This window comes from Schistocerca serialis, chromosome 2 (genome assembly GCF_023864345.2).
Source record: "Schistocerca serialis cubense isolate TAMUIC-IGC-003099 chromosome 2, iqSchSeri2.2, whole genome shotgun sequence".
Taxonomy (NCBI): Eukaryota; Metazoa; Arthropoda; class Insecta; order Orthoptera; family Acrididae; genus Schistocerca; species Schistocerca serialis.
This window is the reverse complement of record NC_064639.1, coordinates 725,459,966-725,477,676: the sequence shown is the minus strand read 5'-3', so window position 1 is coordinate 725,477,676 and position 17,711 is coordinate 725,459,966. Positions and strand designations below refer to the sequence as shown.

Genomic DNA, 17,711 nt, shown 5'->3' with positions numbered 1-17,711 from the left:
TAACGGGGTTCCATTTAAAAAACGTAGGTTTGTGTTAAAAAACATACTTCCGTGCATTTTTGTATGGTTTGTATTAAACAATTACTCTAGCCCCTCTCCTCACGTTCGGTCTGTGGAATCGGTTCGTCAGTATTTGATGTGGTTTACGAAATATATCCAGCGGTAACGTAAGGTGACTCACCCTGTATATATATACTGGGTGAGCAAAAAGTCAGCATAAATTTGAAAACTTAATAAACCACGGAATAATGTTGATACATGCTTGGAATGACATGTGGTTTTATTAGTACAAAAAAAAAAAAACAAAGTTCACAAAATGTCCGACAGATGGAGCGTGAAAGATCTCTTGCGCGCGTCGTTTGGTGATGATCGTGTGCTCAGCTGCCACTTTCGTCATGCTTGGCCTCCCAGGTCCCCAGACCTCAGTCCGTGCGATTATTGGCTTTGAGGTTACCTGAAGTCGCAAGTGTATCGTCATCGACCGACACCTCTAGGGATGCTGAAAGACAACATCCGACGCCAATGCCTCACCATAGCTCCGGACGTGCTTTACAGTGCTGTTCACAACATTATTCCTCGACTACAGCTATTGTTGACGAATGATGGTGGACATATTGAGCATTTCCTGTAAATAACATCATCTTTGCTTTGTCTTACTTTGTTATGCTAATTATTGCTATTCTGATCACATAAAGCGCCATCTGCCGGACATTTTTTGAAATTTTGTATTTTTTTAGTTCTAATAAAACCCCATGTTATTCCAAACATATGTGTCAATTTGTACCTCTCTATCTGCATTATTCCGTGATTTATTCAGTTTTCAAATTTATACTGACTTTTTGATCACCTGGTATATAAGACAAGTCCTGACTAGCCCAGCACAAACTGCGAAGGACAGAAACTTGTAATTTTGGAGAAGGTGTCGATCTCATACTGTAAGCATCTTTTAAGAAGGGATTTTTGAAATTCCGCCCCCAAGGACATATATGGAATGAAGTGTTTTTTGGACCTAGAATTACCAAAATTGGTATTTGTTTCCTCAGTCACAAATAAGAAATACGTATTTCAGCATTTTTGGAAATTTAACCACTAAGGGGTAGTGGGTGAAATTTTTTTGAAAACATATTTTTAAAGAAGTACTGAAGCATTTTAAAAGCTACATCTATTAAAATTGGTATCTGGCTCTTCTATTAGAAATAAAGAGATACGTATTTCAGTGTTTTTGGAACTGTAACCCCTAAGGGCGTAAATAGGGGATGAAAGTTCTTATGTAAATATTTCATTACAAAGCATTTTTGAAACTAAATCTCTGAAAATCTGATTCTGGCTCCTCAGTTAGAAATAAAAAATACGTGTTTCAATGTTTTTTTCGAAATTAAATCCCTAGGGGGTGAAATAGGGGCTGAAAATTGTTATTAAAATATTTCATTATATTAATATACTTTAAGGTTAAATCTATTAATATTAGTATTTTACTTCTAAGGAAATAAAGATGTATATTTCTACCGAAATGTCGCTACAAGAACTCAAAAGGCAGGATTAGCAAAGACCTCCGACTCCAGCAGACGGAATCGCTTTATGGTCAGAAGTACTTTCAGAAAAGACCATGCTTCTATGGCCTTAACTAGTGTGCAAAGTTAAGAAGTAATTGCAATTTCTGAATTATACAAAAATTCGGTTAAAGAAAAACAAAAAATATCTGTGTAGACCATGCAGTTTATGCGAGCAAAGCAGCAGGCACTAAGTTAGTAGAATATAACTTTGGTTGTAATGCTATCCTTAACTTTCAGTATTTCATTGCGTACATGGTAGTAAACATTTCTGCTATTAAACCACTAAAAGAGCTTCCCATTGGAAGCTCTCGGTTTCCCTTGTCAATTTTGTATTTGAAAGAGAAGTCATTATTGAAAGTACTGAATTAAATTTATCTCTAGACTCTATTATTTCTGGTCTGTTCACTGCTTTGTCATTAGGTTCTTTTTTGTTATCTCAACTGTTTCATCTGCAGATGTACCACTGTTCAGGTTTACAATGTCTTGATATAGAAAATTGCTCTGAGGTGGCATAGACAGGTCATGCACACTGTTTATAAGTTCATAGCTGTTTTTTATGGACTAATAATTTTTAGAACAGCATTTTTCAACTAGCAATCCACTTAGCTCTCTTATTAATTTGTGGGCTAGGCTATTAACTGAGTTCACAGTAGGCCTGATTAGTGCGTCCATCTTATGAATTTTTGGCTGTGCTCTGAATGTAGGGGCTGTGGGAGTCATTACAATAAGGTCCTGTACTTCCTTCTTAGTGTAAAGAAAGTTATTGTTGTTAAGGCGTTTTCTTACTTTTGCTTGGAACTTTGGTATGGGGTCAACCTGCACTTCATGTGTCGTCAAATACTGCTGCAAAGAAACGAAAGCCGCTACTCATCTATACATTGCAATATCGCTGTATTGCATTAAGTGTATAATTTTTATGTCTATGTAGAAACGTTTTGAACAGTGAAATTGGTTCAAGTCAGCGTTAGACTATGAGAGTTCCGCCAATGTACCAACAACGCAAATGAAGCTTTGGGACTTCAAAATCGTAAGTGAAGAACTCACTAATTAAACGTGCATCACACGATTATTGCACTATAAAGTGATGCTAAACTATCTGCATCAAGTGCAGGCTGTGGTATGTCACACCAAATAACGAGGCAGAGTTCCACGCCAGCAAGAGACACTACTAGAATATCGATTTCTGGGCATCCACTGTTCTACCTCCCCCTTCCCCCCCCCCCTCCAAATACCCCATTAGTTATGCCAGTAGCAGTGAACAAAACAGTGTTCTATGTTAATTTGCATGAAGATGTATTATTTTTAAGTAAAATATACCTTTATGCATAAACGTTTACATCCTTGAAACACACTACAATATGTTAAATTAAACACAAAATAAATAAATGTTACTGGTAGCAGAAAAATACAAATAATTATTCCACACAGTCACGGTTGCTAAACGTAGAGAGCATAGCCTCAATTAACAAAAACCACAGTATTTTAAGATGTTCTGAAATGATTAATGATTCAGTCTCCTTTTTCCATCTGCAAAAAATATCTCCATGATGGACGAGTTTTCCATATATCCTTCTCCTGCTCTGTACCTGAGGTATACGAAGAAAATTAAATTTTGCTCCAGAACACCAATTCACAAAATTTGCCCAAGGTGGTTTTTGCAAGATATCTCTGAAAGATTCCCAGTTAAATTCCGCGAATGTATCTGTTACACTTTACTACATTATATCGGCCAGTTACGATCACAGCAGTGAGCCTCTGGATTCCTTCGACGTCTACTGCCATCCCTACTTGAAGACAGCATCCTGCTTAGAAAAAGGGCTCTCGAAATCTGTGTACTATATGGATTCACCACACTTTCCCTGAATTCTCCAAAGAAAATCAGGTCTTTCAGTTGCTACAGTTAATTTTATTTATTCATTCTAATACAAATGTCAATCGCTACAGCTAATTTTATTTATTTATTCTAATTCAAATGATACTGTCGTATTACTCCTAGATATTTAAGAGGGTTGACAGAGTTTAGAAATTTACCAATAATGATGTAATTAGGTGTTCTAAGGATTTTTCATCTTGTTTGGGAAACGTTTACATTTAAGGGCAGCCTGACATCAACGTTTCTTAGGATCACGTTACAACCGTTTTGAATCGTCCTCGGGTACGACTCAAGCTACTCACTGAGAGTGGAAAAAGAAAACTGTGTACGTAAATCAGGAGACGCTTGCCTTACGAGTCCATCCTGTGTCTGTGAAATGTGCACGCTGTTGATCATCCAGTGGAAGATTCCTTCATCGGTGACCCAATGCTGCGCCCGCTGAAGCGTAGCGATGCAGTCCTGAATGTAGGGCAGACCGTGGCAGGAGTCGTCGTAGAAAACGGACAGGGTGAAGTCGTTGCTCATGTCGGAGAATACGTCAGTGGTGGTGCGCGTGCCGGCCGCGTCCACGAGGTACACCAGCGCGCACTTCTCCGACGTGAAGCTTACGCCCTTGTACCACATCTTCGCCAGCCTGCAGGCACAGCATTAACAGCTTACATAAGTAATACGACTTCTGGAAGCAATTACTTCGGTGCTGGAGTTACTAAGGAAGGGGGATAGGGCGAACAGGAACCGCCTGTCTTGAAACTACCTGGCAGATTAAAACTGTGTGCCTGACCGAGGCTCGAACTCGGGACGTTTGCCTTTCGCAGGCAAGTGCTTTACCAACTGAGCTACCCAAGCACGACTCACGCCCCGTCCTCACAGCTTCACTTCTGCCAGTACCTCGTCTCCTACTTTCCAAAATTTACAGAAGCTCTCCTGCGAACCTTGCAGAACTAGCACTCCTGAAAGAAAGGATATTGCGGAGACATGGCTTAGCCACGGCACAGTGCTCTACCAGCACTTGCCCGCGAAAGGCAAAGGTCCCGAGTTCGAGTCTCGGTCCGGCACATAGTTTTAGTCTCCCAGGAAATTACATATCAGCGCACACTCCGCTGCAGAGTGAAAATCTCATTCTGGAAACTGCCTGTCTTGCTTGCCAATTCTCTTAAGACTGGTGGCATTCGTATTTTCCATTCAAAGCCATCTCACCGGGTCCCGGGTTCGATTCCCGGCTGGGTCGGAGATTTTCTCCGCTCAGGGACTGGGTGTTGTGTTGTGTTCATCATCATTTCATCCCCATCCGGCGTGCAGGTCGCCCAATGTGGCGCCGAATGTGATAAGACCTGCGATATGGCGGCCGGACCTGCCCCGCGAGGGGCCTCCCGGCCAATGACGCCAAACGCTCATTTCCATTTTCCATCTCACCGGGTTTGTAAGAATGAGATGTTTATCTAGCCCAGAACTAAGTGCTCTATTGGCAATGTATTAAATGTAACATTCTAACTCTGCTAATGGTCTAATGATATTCCTCGAATCGCTGTCTAAGATTGAAGTTGTATATCAGATTGGCACTATGAATGCCAACCCACCAAGATTTGCGGAAGAGTCTCTGTGCCACTCGTAATAGTGGTGGGAATATACTAGTAGAGTGAAGCTTTGACTCAATCAGTGGAGTGATCTGGACCGTCTCCAGTGGCGAGCCTTGCCTATGGAGGAAGACGAACAATGTTCGACTTCCTGCCCGACACTCAGATCTATCAAGAACATTTGTATCGGCGTGCTCTCCACTATAAATTGTACATATATATACATATTATTGATTCATACATTGATGTCTAATTTCAGGAACTAATGTAGGGATTTTCATCGGTTTTCACGAATTGATAAATTTATTCACGAGGAAGGGGCGTGTGTAGAATTTACGAGGGTGAGTCAAATGAAACAAATCGAAATTTCGCGTCGTTATCCTGTAAGTTGGTAAGGGTGCTACAAACAGTGCAGAATGGCCTGAAGGTGGCAGCATAGTGCAGATGCACACATACCGTCGCAGTATCAGTATAAAGATGGCCGCCCGACTTGCGACTTGCACCAGGGAAGAACACTCTGTTATTCGGTTTTTGCGTAGTGAAGGTGTGAAACCTATCGAAATTCATCGACGAATGAGGGTTCAGTCCGGTGATGCATGTTTGTCACAGCAGAAAGCCTACGAATGGAGGAGGAAGTTCCTAAATTGTGTGACTTCAGTGGAAGATGCTCCTCGTCCAGGTCAGGCACAACGAGTTGTGACTCCACAGAACATTGCAGCAGTTGAAGCCATAGTGAAGGAAAACCGCCGAGTGACATTGAATGACATTGCAGCCTGTTTACAGATTAATCATGGGTCAGTCAGCACAACACATTGTGCATGATGTGCTCCAGTTTCACAAAGTGTCTGCAAGATGGGTGCCACGACAGCTGACTCCTGAAATAAGAGAACGACGTGTTGATGATTGTGAAAATTCTTCGGCGCTGTGAACGAGAAGGTGATGGCTTCCTTGCAAAAATCGCTACTGGGGACGAAATCTGGGTTCACTTACACCAACTGGAAACGAATAGAGCGACCAAAGAATGGCGCCATTCCTCAACACCAAAACCAAAGAAGTTTCGAACAGAATCATCAGCAGGGAAGGTTATGCTGACACTTCTTTGGGACGAAAAAGGCGTCATTTTGGAGCATTACATGCCTAGAGGGACCACTGTCACCAGTGCATCATACACAGATCTCCTAAAAACTCATCTGCGGCACTGCAATCAAATCAAAGCGACGTGGATTGCTGTCAGTAGGTGTTGTTTTGCAACATGACAATGCAAGGCCCCACACTGCCCGTACAATAGTTGCAACAATCACAGACCTGCATTTTGAGTGTCTTCCTCTTCCACCATACCAGACCTTGCCCCAAGTGATTTCCATATGTTTGGACCACTCAAAGACGCAATGGGAGGAAAGAAGTTCCATTCTAATGAAGAGGTATGCCACGGGGTGCATGAGTGGTTGTGTGAACTACCAAAAGAATTTTTTTCTAAAGGAATTTATGTACTTTGTAAGCGCTGGAGGACTTGCATTGAGCATGGGGGAGATTACGTAGAAAAGTGATACAGCTTTGTACCACTTCTGCACAATAAATAATATTTTAAAAAATCTTTAAGGTTTTCATTTGACTCACCCTCGTACTTGCTGAGTACCACGCGTTGCCAGGGTACGTATTTATTCCAATCATCTGATAGCCCATTCCCTCCTTCATCCTCTCTGTCCGTCTTGTCCTCCCCTCTCCCTGTTTATCTCTTCCTTTTTCCTTTCTCTGTCCATCTCCTCCTCTTCCCTCTCTCTATCCATTGCCCCTCCCTGTCTCTCTCTCTGGCCATCTATTCCTCCTGCCTGTATCCATCTCCTCCTTTCCCCTCGCTGTCTGTCCATCTCCTCCTCCCTGTTCTGTCACCACATTATCACGCTCGTCCCAACAGGACGTTAGTGGTTCTTACCTCTACAGTATTTCTTCCCAGCTCGTAACTAATGTGTGTTTCGAATTTGGCTGAAATCGTTCCATGGGTTTAGGATCACCTTTTTACCCATGGTTCTGCCTGCGCACGCATATATCAGGTGTATTTCACGTATAGTTAACATTTTTCACACGTATTTGTACACGTATTTCAACTGTATCTGTAGCGAATTGCGCTCTACAGTTTCATTTTTACGTAGCTTAATTTTTATTACGGAGAATCTCCTGAACTATTTGCTATAAAATGATATAATTTGGCAGGTACATCCAGTGATACATGTAGTTGTTGTCTGCGAAATGTGTTGTGATTAGAGTTTGTAGTAAAGAACTAATGAATCAAAACATCATGTTTCATGTGGCAGTTTTACTGCATCAACAGCGAAATTGTAATATGCGAAGAATTTCTTCCTTTCATCATTTTACGGGGATTTTCAGCGAGAAAAAGTCTCTTAAAGGTTTGAAATTATGCGTAAAGTTTGTTTCAAGTCACCAAGTCCTCTCATTCTCAAATATGGGATGACTACACTGCTTTCTCACCCCCACCCCACCCCCACGCCTCTGATAGGTATGTAGTTTTTACCCCACAGTGATGATTTCCAGTGTTGGGTCTTCATTGTGTTATCGACTTGTATAATGATGAGAAATGTTTCTGTAAATAACTTCATTCTTGAGAAGAAAAACATAATTCTAGACTTTTCCAAATAATAACCTTAAACGGCAATCTAGCGACACTACATAAGAACGATGAAATTGGGTAAAAAATGTAAACATTGTAAGCCACAAGGTACAATCCGAATTATTTAAATCGCAAGGACAGGAGATAAGTGCGTTACTGAGAATACAGGTACTTCCTATACAGGTTGAACATTTGTAAAACCGAAAAACTGCAGGGGTGGATTACTCCCTGAAAACGAAAGAAAAAAGGTCATATGATCATGTGTCCATAAATGGACGGTGTGCGTGCAACGACAACCACATTCGTCTCTCTGCAAGGAGCCATGATCTCCCAAACGCCCAAAAAGGGCTTGAAATGTTGTGTGATGTGGTTGGTGTCTGTGAGGGTACTTGTTTCGGTACAGCCGTGCTGCTTCTCTACCGCACCCATCTGCTTGGCCTACACAGGCACCGTCACCTCATTCCCAACATGAATACTGGGCCATTCTGCTGCTTACAGCACGGTGCATCAATCACACAGCCTGGAACACAGAAGGAACATTAGCACATGGTCAGAGGAACAGTCATTCGTAAGCGCCATCTACAGTGGCAACATATTCATAGGACGTTTATTCCTCCATTTTCAGTCAGAAATCCGTCCCTGAATTTGTCGATTTTTTTAATGTTCACCCTGAATATCCCAAAATTCAAAAGTTTGCATAACTTTAAATTGTATATCCGCCAGCCGACATACTATGAATACCAGAATATGTAGATACACTAACAAACCCGGCGGTGCTAAGCAATTGCTAAAAATACATGGAACAGAGAACGGCTTCAAAAGACTATAACTCGATATATGCTTAATTTTTTATTTTTAGTCACTCAGAAGCTCCCTGCACCACCCTGTATATAATCCTCTTGATCTTTTTCCAAGTTTTTTCTTCTTTCTGGACCCCTTAGTGGCCAACTGTGCTGTATACTCTCCTTTATCAATACAAACCTTGTACACCCGTTCACGTTCTCTGATGAAGTTTTCTCCACGGTTAATTCCCATATGCTTTAACACTTTCACGCTACCAATGTTGCCATCTTTGAAAGCAATAACAGCTTCACTGCCTCCCCCTCCCCCCACTTCAGTGTCTTCATTACAACAAAAACATTTTTCGGTGAGCGAGTCCATATACGATTATTGAATGACTCATTGGGATTTTGAGTCTGACCATGCAGACACTTCTTCAGTAATTCAGGATTTGCTAGGTCTCTGTAAATAGGTTTTATGATATCCATGACTGTTGCTGGGGTGGAATGTTTATGGCTGTATCAACTGTTTAAGTACTGGGCACTGCAGTAATTGCACCATTAGTCAGTTCCAGGAGGACAAAGGTGGTTTACTGGTTTTTCATTAGTTGACAGTCAGTGGAAGATGGTAGCCCATACTGTCTGTTTCACTTTCAACAAGTCCTCAGTATTATTTCTAATGGCTATCCCATAATACTGCTGCAGTTCATCAATCATTTTGTCTGTGAGCCTGCCTCTTATGGTTTTACCATCAGAAAGTTTCTTGTCTCTCAAACTTTGTTTCAAGTTCCTCAACCTGGTGCCCATCCTCTTCTGGACATGAGTAACACATTCCAGTCTTGTGATAATCTTCTCAACATAAGGCTGAGCGGCTGCTATACTGTTATATGCATTTCAGTCTCTATCACCTAAGAACTTAGTGTAACACATTCCCTTTTCATTCGCAGATCGACTAAAAATTTCAATAGCTGCAGATGCCTCCATTCCACCGCTTGTTCCTTCTTAATTTCTGTCACAGATATGCCCTTCTTCATTCCCTGATTTACATTTATAACAATGTTTGGTTAAAATTTGGAATACCTTTCCAGTATCCACACTGGTCACTGTAGCAACAGAATTCTTAGAACTGTTGCCGCACTTCTGCCAAGTGCCATCAAAAGCTACTGGTATGTCAGTCATACCATCATTTATTTCAACAGCATCGTTTGCAGCACCCTTCATTGACTCACATGCAACAGATTCGACAGCAGCTCCAATAAATCCTGCATACTTGTCGATTTTATAAGGTGGGCATCGCATATTCATCACGGCACACATTGTTTCTGCTGCAGTGAGTCCTTTGCCAATAGCTCTCAATCCATAAAACCACCTAACATTTACTTCTAAATCATTATCTTTACACTTATCAGAATTCCAAAATGAGTGAGTATATTTACAACTGGCACAATTAATCATAAGTTTCCTGGTTAGCCATGTGACACATCACTGTCTTCATGTAAACTAACTGGCCTTCCATATATTTTACAACTCACACATTCACCTATACACCCTTGTGATGATGTGTAAATCTGTCAGAATATAACCTAACCTACCATTTACATCACTTTCGTTTTTAGAAAACTGTGTATCACAACGTCTTATTTTAATCTTCGAAGTACTAATGGGTGTTTCTCTAGATACTGACGAGTTTGCCTGTATTTCATTGTCTGTAACTTCAGATGCCACATGTTGAACACAATGTTTCCCTTTATTCGAAAATCTATTATCATGAAACCCATGTTTCTTAAAAACACTTGGTTTTGGTGTCATACTTCACTTTTTGAGAGATTTGTTAATCTATTCGTCACTTTTCCTCAGAAAAACGTTAGCACATCGGTATACAGCGCGCGTTTATGCCATGAAACGATAACGATACTATATTTGACAATTCTACCAATACAAACACGTAATTTAACATCGTAATTTAACCTTTATAACACAGCAATCCACAGCCTTCTGTATAAAAAATTACCGATTTTGTTAGATCTTGAAATAATGCATGTAAAAGTTCTAACATTTTCAACCGGTCTAGATTATACTTTTAAAAAAATAATAAAATTCTTCCCATGTGAGGTTATAAGTGGTATATATATATATGCCACATATATATAAAATTTTATTCGGAAAATTGCAAATTTTATAATGAGATAAAAATCTGAAAATGTTGAAAAATTCCTGTTCTAACTCCCCTTAACGGCATCAACTGAAGAGACAGTACCCACACAAAATATCTAAGTATCTCAGTTTCTAATGCTTCTTGTATTTAACTGGGATGGTTGAAACGAGATTAGTATATCTGACGGGAAAAATCGGGTTACACTGAAAACAACTTGACATCTGAGATAATCTGTGTTCTCTATGACGTCATTTCCATTTATGATCGGGAATATCTTGTTTCGCTGAGTATGAGTCGGCTGAAAACATGTAACTTAGTATATTGGAAGACCTCTACAGTGCAGAATTTTACGTGGTTATCTTACTTGTAATTTCCATTGGCATCGTTGGCGAGGATCTCGACGCGGCTGCCGTACTGGTAGACGCAGCCATTTGGGTGGATCAGTGCTGAAGATGACCCGCTGCTGCTCAGTGCCAAGAATATGTTGTTCTGAAAGCAAAGGTTCACTAATAGAGCTATCCCTATATTACTAAGTCTGAACGAGCATCACAACATTGGTAGATATCAAAAGGTAAAGGAGAAAACGATATTGATCGATATAGAAATAGCAGTTATATTATTCTGTTTGCATGAAAGTAAAATTTATTTTCAAATGCTTGATTAGTTACAATAAGACTAATTTCATTAAGATATAAAGAGACTATGCGCAATAAAAAATACAGTAATTGTAATGAATAATTTTTGCAGTGGCCTCCGATCAGGACTTTCTGTCATCACTCATTTAACGCAGCTGCTGTCAACGAAAGGAATTATTTCTGCTTGTTCATTAAAATATAGCGAGAGGTCATTTTCATACGATTTAGTATTACAAGGTAACAATGTATTTCCAACAGGACAGATGGATTCTGTACTTCTCGTTACCAGGTTTTACTCACTTTTTTCGATCTGACACGTCTTTTTGTGTTGAACGCCTTTCAAGAAAAAATATGGTTCAATTCCTCCACTTCTATTGGCCTTTGTTTTTTGAAATAAAAAGACGAACAAGATCTTTCCTGCTCTCAGATGAAAGTTGAATAATCCAGTATTCGTGATTAGCCTGAGTATCGTCACTGAACATGGCATATATTCGTAGCTTCGTAACCCTCTTGGCTGCTCTGCTCCTAGCCTACAGTTCTTTGTGGCATGTTGTAATACAAAATCCAGTTAAGTATCTTCTCCTACATTAAAAAATCCCAAAAAACATAAGGACTTCTTTCAGTTGTCATCCATAGCTTGCATAAACGACATTCTAGGTGAGTCAATTGATGCCATTCTGCCGCAAGTAAATAAGTTATTTTTAAATTCTACTTAACAGCTCATCCCAAATTTCAGCCAACCCGCATCGTTTCAGTAATTTATTACCACGTGTAACAATGCTGAGCCTGATTTTCGTTTTATTTAGTATTTTATTAATTTCTAACAAGGACTTATCGTACAAGAGAACTGTATCGCTTCTTAGACCTTTTTTTTAAAAAAAATCTGAGTTTTAAATCAGTTTTACATTAAAACAAAAGAAGTTATTTCTTCTTTTTTCCTCACGGATCAAGTATGACTAAACTCGTTAGATTTACCTATTTAAATGCATCTGCATCTTTCGGCCTCGAACGGGATATGTTAAAGTTTGTGATTTTTTACGAATAATGATTCTGGATACACTGTCTACCAACGAGCAGAGCTAGATAGACTCGCTAACGTAACATTGCAGTAAGCAATGCTAGCATCGCACCAAGTCTACAGTACACCACGGTTGCATAAAAGTTGTAGTAAAGATGGTGCTAAACTCATGCTAAAAGATAACTGGTAATGAACAGTTTAGGCCATTTTAAGTAACTAGAAGAAAGTAATTCATCACTTCGAATGTTTGTTTACAATTCAAGAAGATCAAGTTTAATACTAAACTGATTGCAATCGAAAAGCGTAGCAAATTATGGCAGCGAGTAAGAATGTAACGAAATAGAAAGCAACCAGTCGCATAAAAGAAATTTCTTTCATCGGTTTCGTTCCCTTCGTGCCCTTCTTCAGAAGGTTACACCTGTTATTTGCTAGAGTCAACAATAAGATCCATACAACAAAATTCCATGGTCCTAAAAATACACAGAAGCAATAAGCAATCATTCGAGTCCATCCCAATTTTCACAGCAGTCACTGCTGAGAATCAGATGCGGTGATACAAAATAAGGACGCAACGAAGTTTAAGAATGGCGGGCACCACCTGGGCTCGACATTCATGTTGCTAAGACGGTATGGAAGCGATCTTTTGGGCTGTTTAGTAAATAAGAGTCGGTTGCACGTAATTTAAGCATCACAAGGGTTCTGCTTAACGCAATTATAATCTCTGAAAGCTCAGCTTGATGGAGATCTGAGAATGAAACCGTAATAAAAAGGCTGGATTTTTGTCTTTCTTCAAATGAAAATGTTTAATGTCATAGGTGCATGCAGGGGAGCAAGATTTGCGTCTGACTGTGAAAATCACTAAGGTGAGCGACATGTCTTTAGTTGTCCCTTGTTGTGTGGAAAGTACAGACAAGAAACATATTAAAGAAGCATGATCTGTACCACATGACAGAAAGAAAGAGCGAGGTGTGCTATTGTTAGAGCACAGGGCCCGCATTTAAGGAGAACAAGAGTGGTATAACAGGACTGGTTTTGGCTCATATAACACTCCAACAATAGTCAAGAAAAGGTCGAACCCACTCCTCACGATGTCACATCACCATCCCGTTACGTCGACGTCATGAAGCTCTCAGCCAATCACAATGCATCATTTGCTCGAAAGTATCCCAACGATCTGATCATGCGCTTTTGCTCGCTACTCGAAGTATGTGGTCTGTTGTGTGAGGACCAGAGTGTGGGCATTTGTTATAACTGACAAATTAATTGTATTATTATACCGATCAGCAAATTTCATCTTTCTCAGCGCCAGCAGTGTTTAGTCGCCACCCGCACGCAGAATAAGAAAGCATTTAAGTTTTCTCATAATTAATTGGCACTTTCAGCTGATTTGTTGCAATTTTACAGATTTTTTTCTAAATAATGACATCTCTGTCCTATATACGTTAGCTAAGTACAGAAAGGCCTAATTTAACAGCAAGTACACACTTGCAAAATCTTTAAACGTTAAAGAAAAACCACAGTGCAAGACATAAACAAATAAACTTTTACTACGTCTTACCTGTAGTAGTAGTGTGTGTGTTAAAGCCAGCACACTCTCATATTGTGAAATAATGACATCATAGTATATTTCACAAAACCTCGATAAATATTAACCGAGTGTTTAACATAAGACATTATTGTGTGGCATTATAGCAAAATTCTGTAAGCAGTGATGTTCTGCTGAATTCGAAGATAGTCAGTCAACACGCACATAAATACAGTATGCGTAAGAAATAGCACAATGCTACAAATACGTATCTACAGAGATGAATAGTACCATATAGAGAGGGGTGATGCTGCTCGCAACCAAACAAATCTCGCAGCTAACACTACACTAGCGCATCAAAATGGTAGAGAACTTTGCATTATTTAAACAATGTCTGTGTAATAGTTTTCAATGCGGCTGACCTGGCTGCTGGCAGAAAAGGCACTGCTACTAAAACATCAAGTGAGCGGCATCCACCCCACGTTAATAACAGCAAAACTGTCTTATCCCACTTGCGCCTATGCATATGCCGCAGAAATCACTGGACACCTTTGCAGTTAAGCATTGCTAGCAAAACAAGCACCAAGCACTTCCCTCCCCTCCCCCCGCCCCCCCGCACACACACACACACACACACACACACACACACACTTTCTCTCGGAGACAATAAGAAACAAACTATCCCTCCTCCCCAACCATCCCCCTTTTATTACTAGAGCTCACACATGGACGACGTGATCTTTAGTAAGCCAGCACACCCAAGCAGAATAAAAAAACCGTGTAATTACAATTGCCACACGACAACACACACGTAAATGCAGACCACAACAATTAACACATAAACTAACTCCAACTTCTGGGCAATACATGCACATTAGCTCCCAGGAATTTCCGGAAAAACGTCTTACACATAAGTGATAAATGCAGAATCCCTGTCATTGGATAGGTATGCTAGGGAAACATACTTCCTTAAACACAAACTAAAATATTGTATGTGTAATTCTCTTTGTGCCAGGTACAACCTACCACATAGCTGGCTGTGCCGTCATCGCTTGAGATACAGACGATACCGTCCACCCACACGAGAGTCTCTGGCAATGCGGAAGCCCCAGCAGATGCTGCCCAGACACAGCCAAAGCTCCATAGTCGGTCTACCTCAACTTGCAAATCGCGGAAGTGGGGTTTATGTGAGGTAGGTAAGAGTCAAGCATTCCACAGACAACATGAAAAGCACACCTCCGTCCTGCAAATAACACACACAGTGCATTTTAAAGGACAGCGCCCGGCAGCACTGCCCACGCATGGAAGTAGAGAGGCTTGTACCGTTTCCAAAGCAGACACCAAACGTAGTATACAGCCAACCTCAAAAACGTTCTACAAATAATTTTAGTACACAGCTCATGTCTGTTGTTGAGCTCGTCTGTGAGTTGCTGGATTTCACCATGGAGTGTTATTAAGCAAATGGATTATTTAATAACAAACACATTCCTACTGATATTAGTTACAATTTAATCATACAGTTTAAAGTGTTTGACTTCCTCCTGGTTCTCATGTATCATTGGACACTTTCTACAACACTGTCACTGAAGAAGAGGCACAACCCGGCTAATATAAGAGTCAAGCTCAGTGCCTGATACTTCTGACAGAAGTAGTCTGTTGATAAGACATTACTGAATTTTTACTGCTGAGAGAAGTAGTCTGTTGATAAGACATTACTGAATTTTTGTTTCACTGTCTTGTAAGGTGGTAAATGTAACTGTTCATGTGTGTTTTGTCATAGCAATCCAATTGTAAACTCCTAGCCCAGTTACACTATGTGCTGTGACATGGATACCCCAAGGGTGAAGTGCAGGAGTGGACTCAGCAGCAAGAAGCAACGTGCATATGTTTTTGTATGCATAGTGTTGCTCTACACACCAAAAGACAAACTGAGGGAAAAAAATTCCTTGATGTATGTTTATTACACTATCAGTTCGGATGACTATAAAATTTGAGATGACACTCCCAGGTGAACAGTTCATGCCAAACCTCGACAATTGTGTTGAAGAATGAGGTAATGCTTACGTTGGTAATTACCCTGCATGGAGAGTCATCTTAATGTGTGGATGACTCTTATATCGTTTTAAGTAGAATTAAGACGAATATTTTGACAAAATAATATGCACACTCTAGACTATGGCCGTCAGTTCTTACCTAATACATACGTATATATTCTTTGTAGTAAACATCTCAGAATACTTTTTTTTACGAGTACACCAGCATTACGAATTTGTATATTCTATTTTCATATTAAATAATAGACAGGTAGACAATTGTTTGCACTAGATCCTTACCTGTCAAACATATCTCAGTTGTATGCAATAACTGCTTTACGAACATTGGTGTGGTGCAGACTGAGTATAAAACGTATTTCTTCAGTTCATTAATAATAATAATGACAATAATAACATTAATATCGCACTTATGGATAATACATGTATTGCCTACTTGAGGCTGTTACAGTACTTTGTTAGAAAGCTCATTTTAATTTTGATGAGTTCCAATTTGTGGCAACAATATAGTAGCTTATTTTAAAACGCAATAATATATGATTGTAAAATGTTAAACATTAAAACCAAAGGACGATGACAAACGCTCACAGTCTGTCAGATAACGCTGCCAAGCATCTCTGGCGATTCAGCAGCTACATCCATAACCAATCTTGCAGCGGCAATTTAACATACGCATTGTTCATGTTGTCTGTCTCTCCAACCTGTATATATTCTCATTAGTTGTTAATCTAAGTTATGTAGATAAATGTATGCCACCAGTTGGGCTTGGAGCATTTTTAGCCAGTATCAGCGAACTTCTCCTCGTGATTTCATCTGCAGTAATAGTATCAATATGTGTTTCATGTGTACCGATTTTCTCTTACAGAATTATTCCACCTTACGGTGTACCCAAATACTTTTTTATGAACTGAATTACATATGACTTGAAGCTTGTATGTGTTGAGAGAGCATACCAGATAAAGGCTATCTTGCAAATCACACTCCACCATATTAAAACGACAAAAGATGAAAGGACTTACAGTATGTCAGCAACTTTTTCACACTATATTCCTACGAATAGAACTACCAGTTTACGAAAGGAATGGATGCCAACCAGTTTACACCATACTAGAATTTTATATCTGTGAACGTGATGTAAATACTGCTAGGTAATTTGAAAAATTTGTAGCACACGTTATGTGTAATAATCGAATGACAAGTTTTAAGGTTCTCATGTTGTCTTATAGCCTTGTGTAATGTGTATTCGGAACAATATACTGCTTTCTCAATTACTCAGGACTAGTGGGAACATGACAATTTCGTCTTGTCGCCGTGTCTGTAGAACACACTGTCGTTTCACCATTATAGAACATGTATTTGCTTGTGTGGTGTCATCCCCTCGACTATATACAGTGCTAATAACCGAAAAATTGTACAACATATATTGTGGAAATGGAATGTGCTATGGATATGCAGATGTGGGAAGTGTGGTTTTGACAGAATTGATTGGTGATCAGGAGCTCGTATTGTTAGTCAATCAACAGATTGAATAATACTTAGAATGTGAATTTTTTAGGAAACATTCACTTTTTTTAAATGGAACACTGCCTATTGACATTAACAAATTAGAAGTAAGGAAATTAAAATGTCAGTGGCGTTTGTCACTCTAGCCTAATGCGAATAGTTTACGAGATATTGCATTGTGCAAATTTTCCACACAGAGACTGTTTGTGCCATTTAACGTGTGTTGTTGCTAGGTATAATGTTGTTATGTTTTCTTACGGTGTGCTTCTGTGTTCCTTGAGTGCACTGAAACTTGTTACTAAGTGTGTGACAGTCCAAGCAGTAGGTGGTGACTAGGAGGAACATATGGTACCAACATGAGAGCCGTCCAGCCCGTTGTACACGAAATATTACAGCATGTCTTCACGAATTATTTCCAA

At 39.8% G+C, this 17,711-nt stretch overlaps 1 protein-coding gene across 1 annotated transcript in view; it reads right to left on the bottom strand.

The window, feature by feature from the left end:
* LOC126456367 (uncharacterized) overlaps window positions 1-17,711 on the bottom strand; it is a 44,444-nt gene that overhangs the window by 2,467 nt on the left and 24,266 nt on the right. The window contains exons 2-3 of the mRNA XM_050092120.1: window positions 10,925-11,049; window positions 3,776-4,060 (exon numbers count right to left, since the gene is read on the bottom strand). Of these exons, the coding sequence (XP_049948077.1) occupies window positions 3,776-4,060; window positions 10,925-11,049 (410 nt within the window). The remainder of the gene's footprint in view (window positions 1-3,775; window positions 4,061-10,924; window positions 11,050-17,711) is intronic.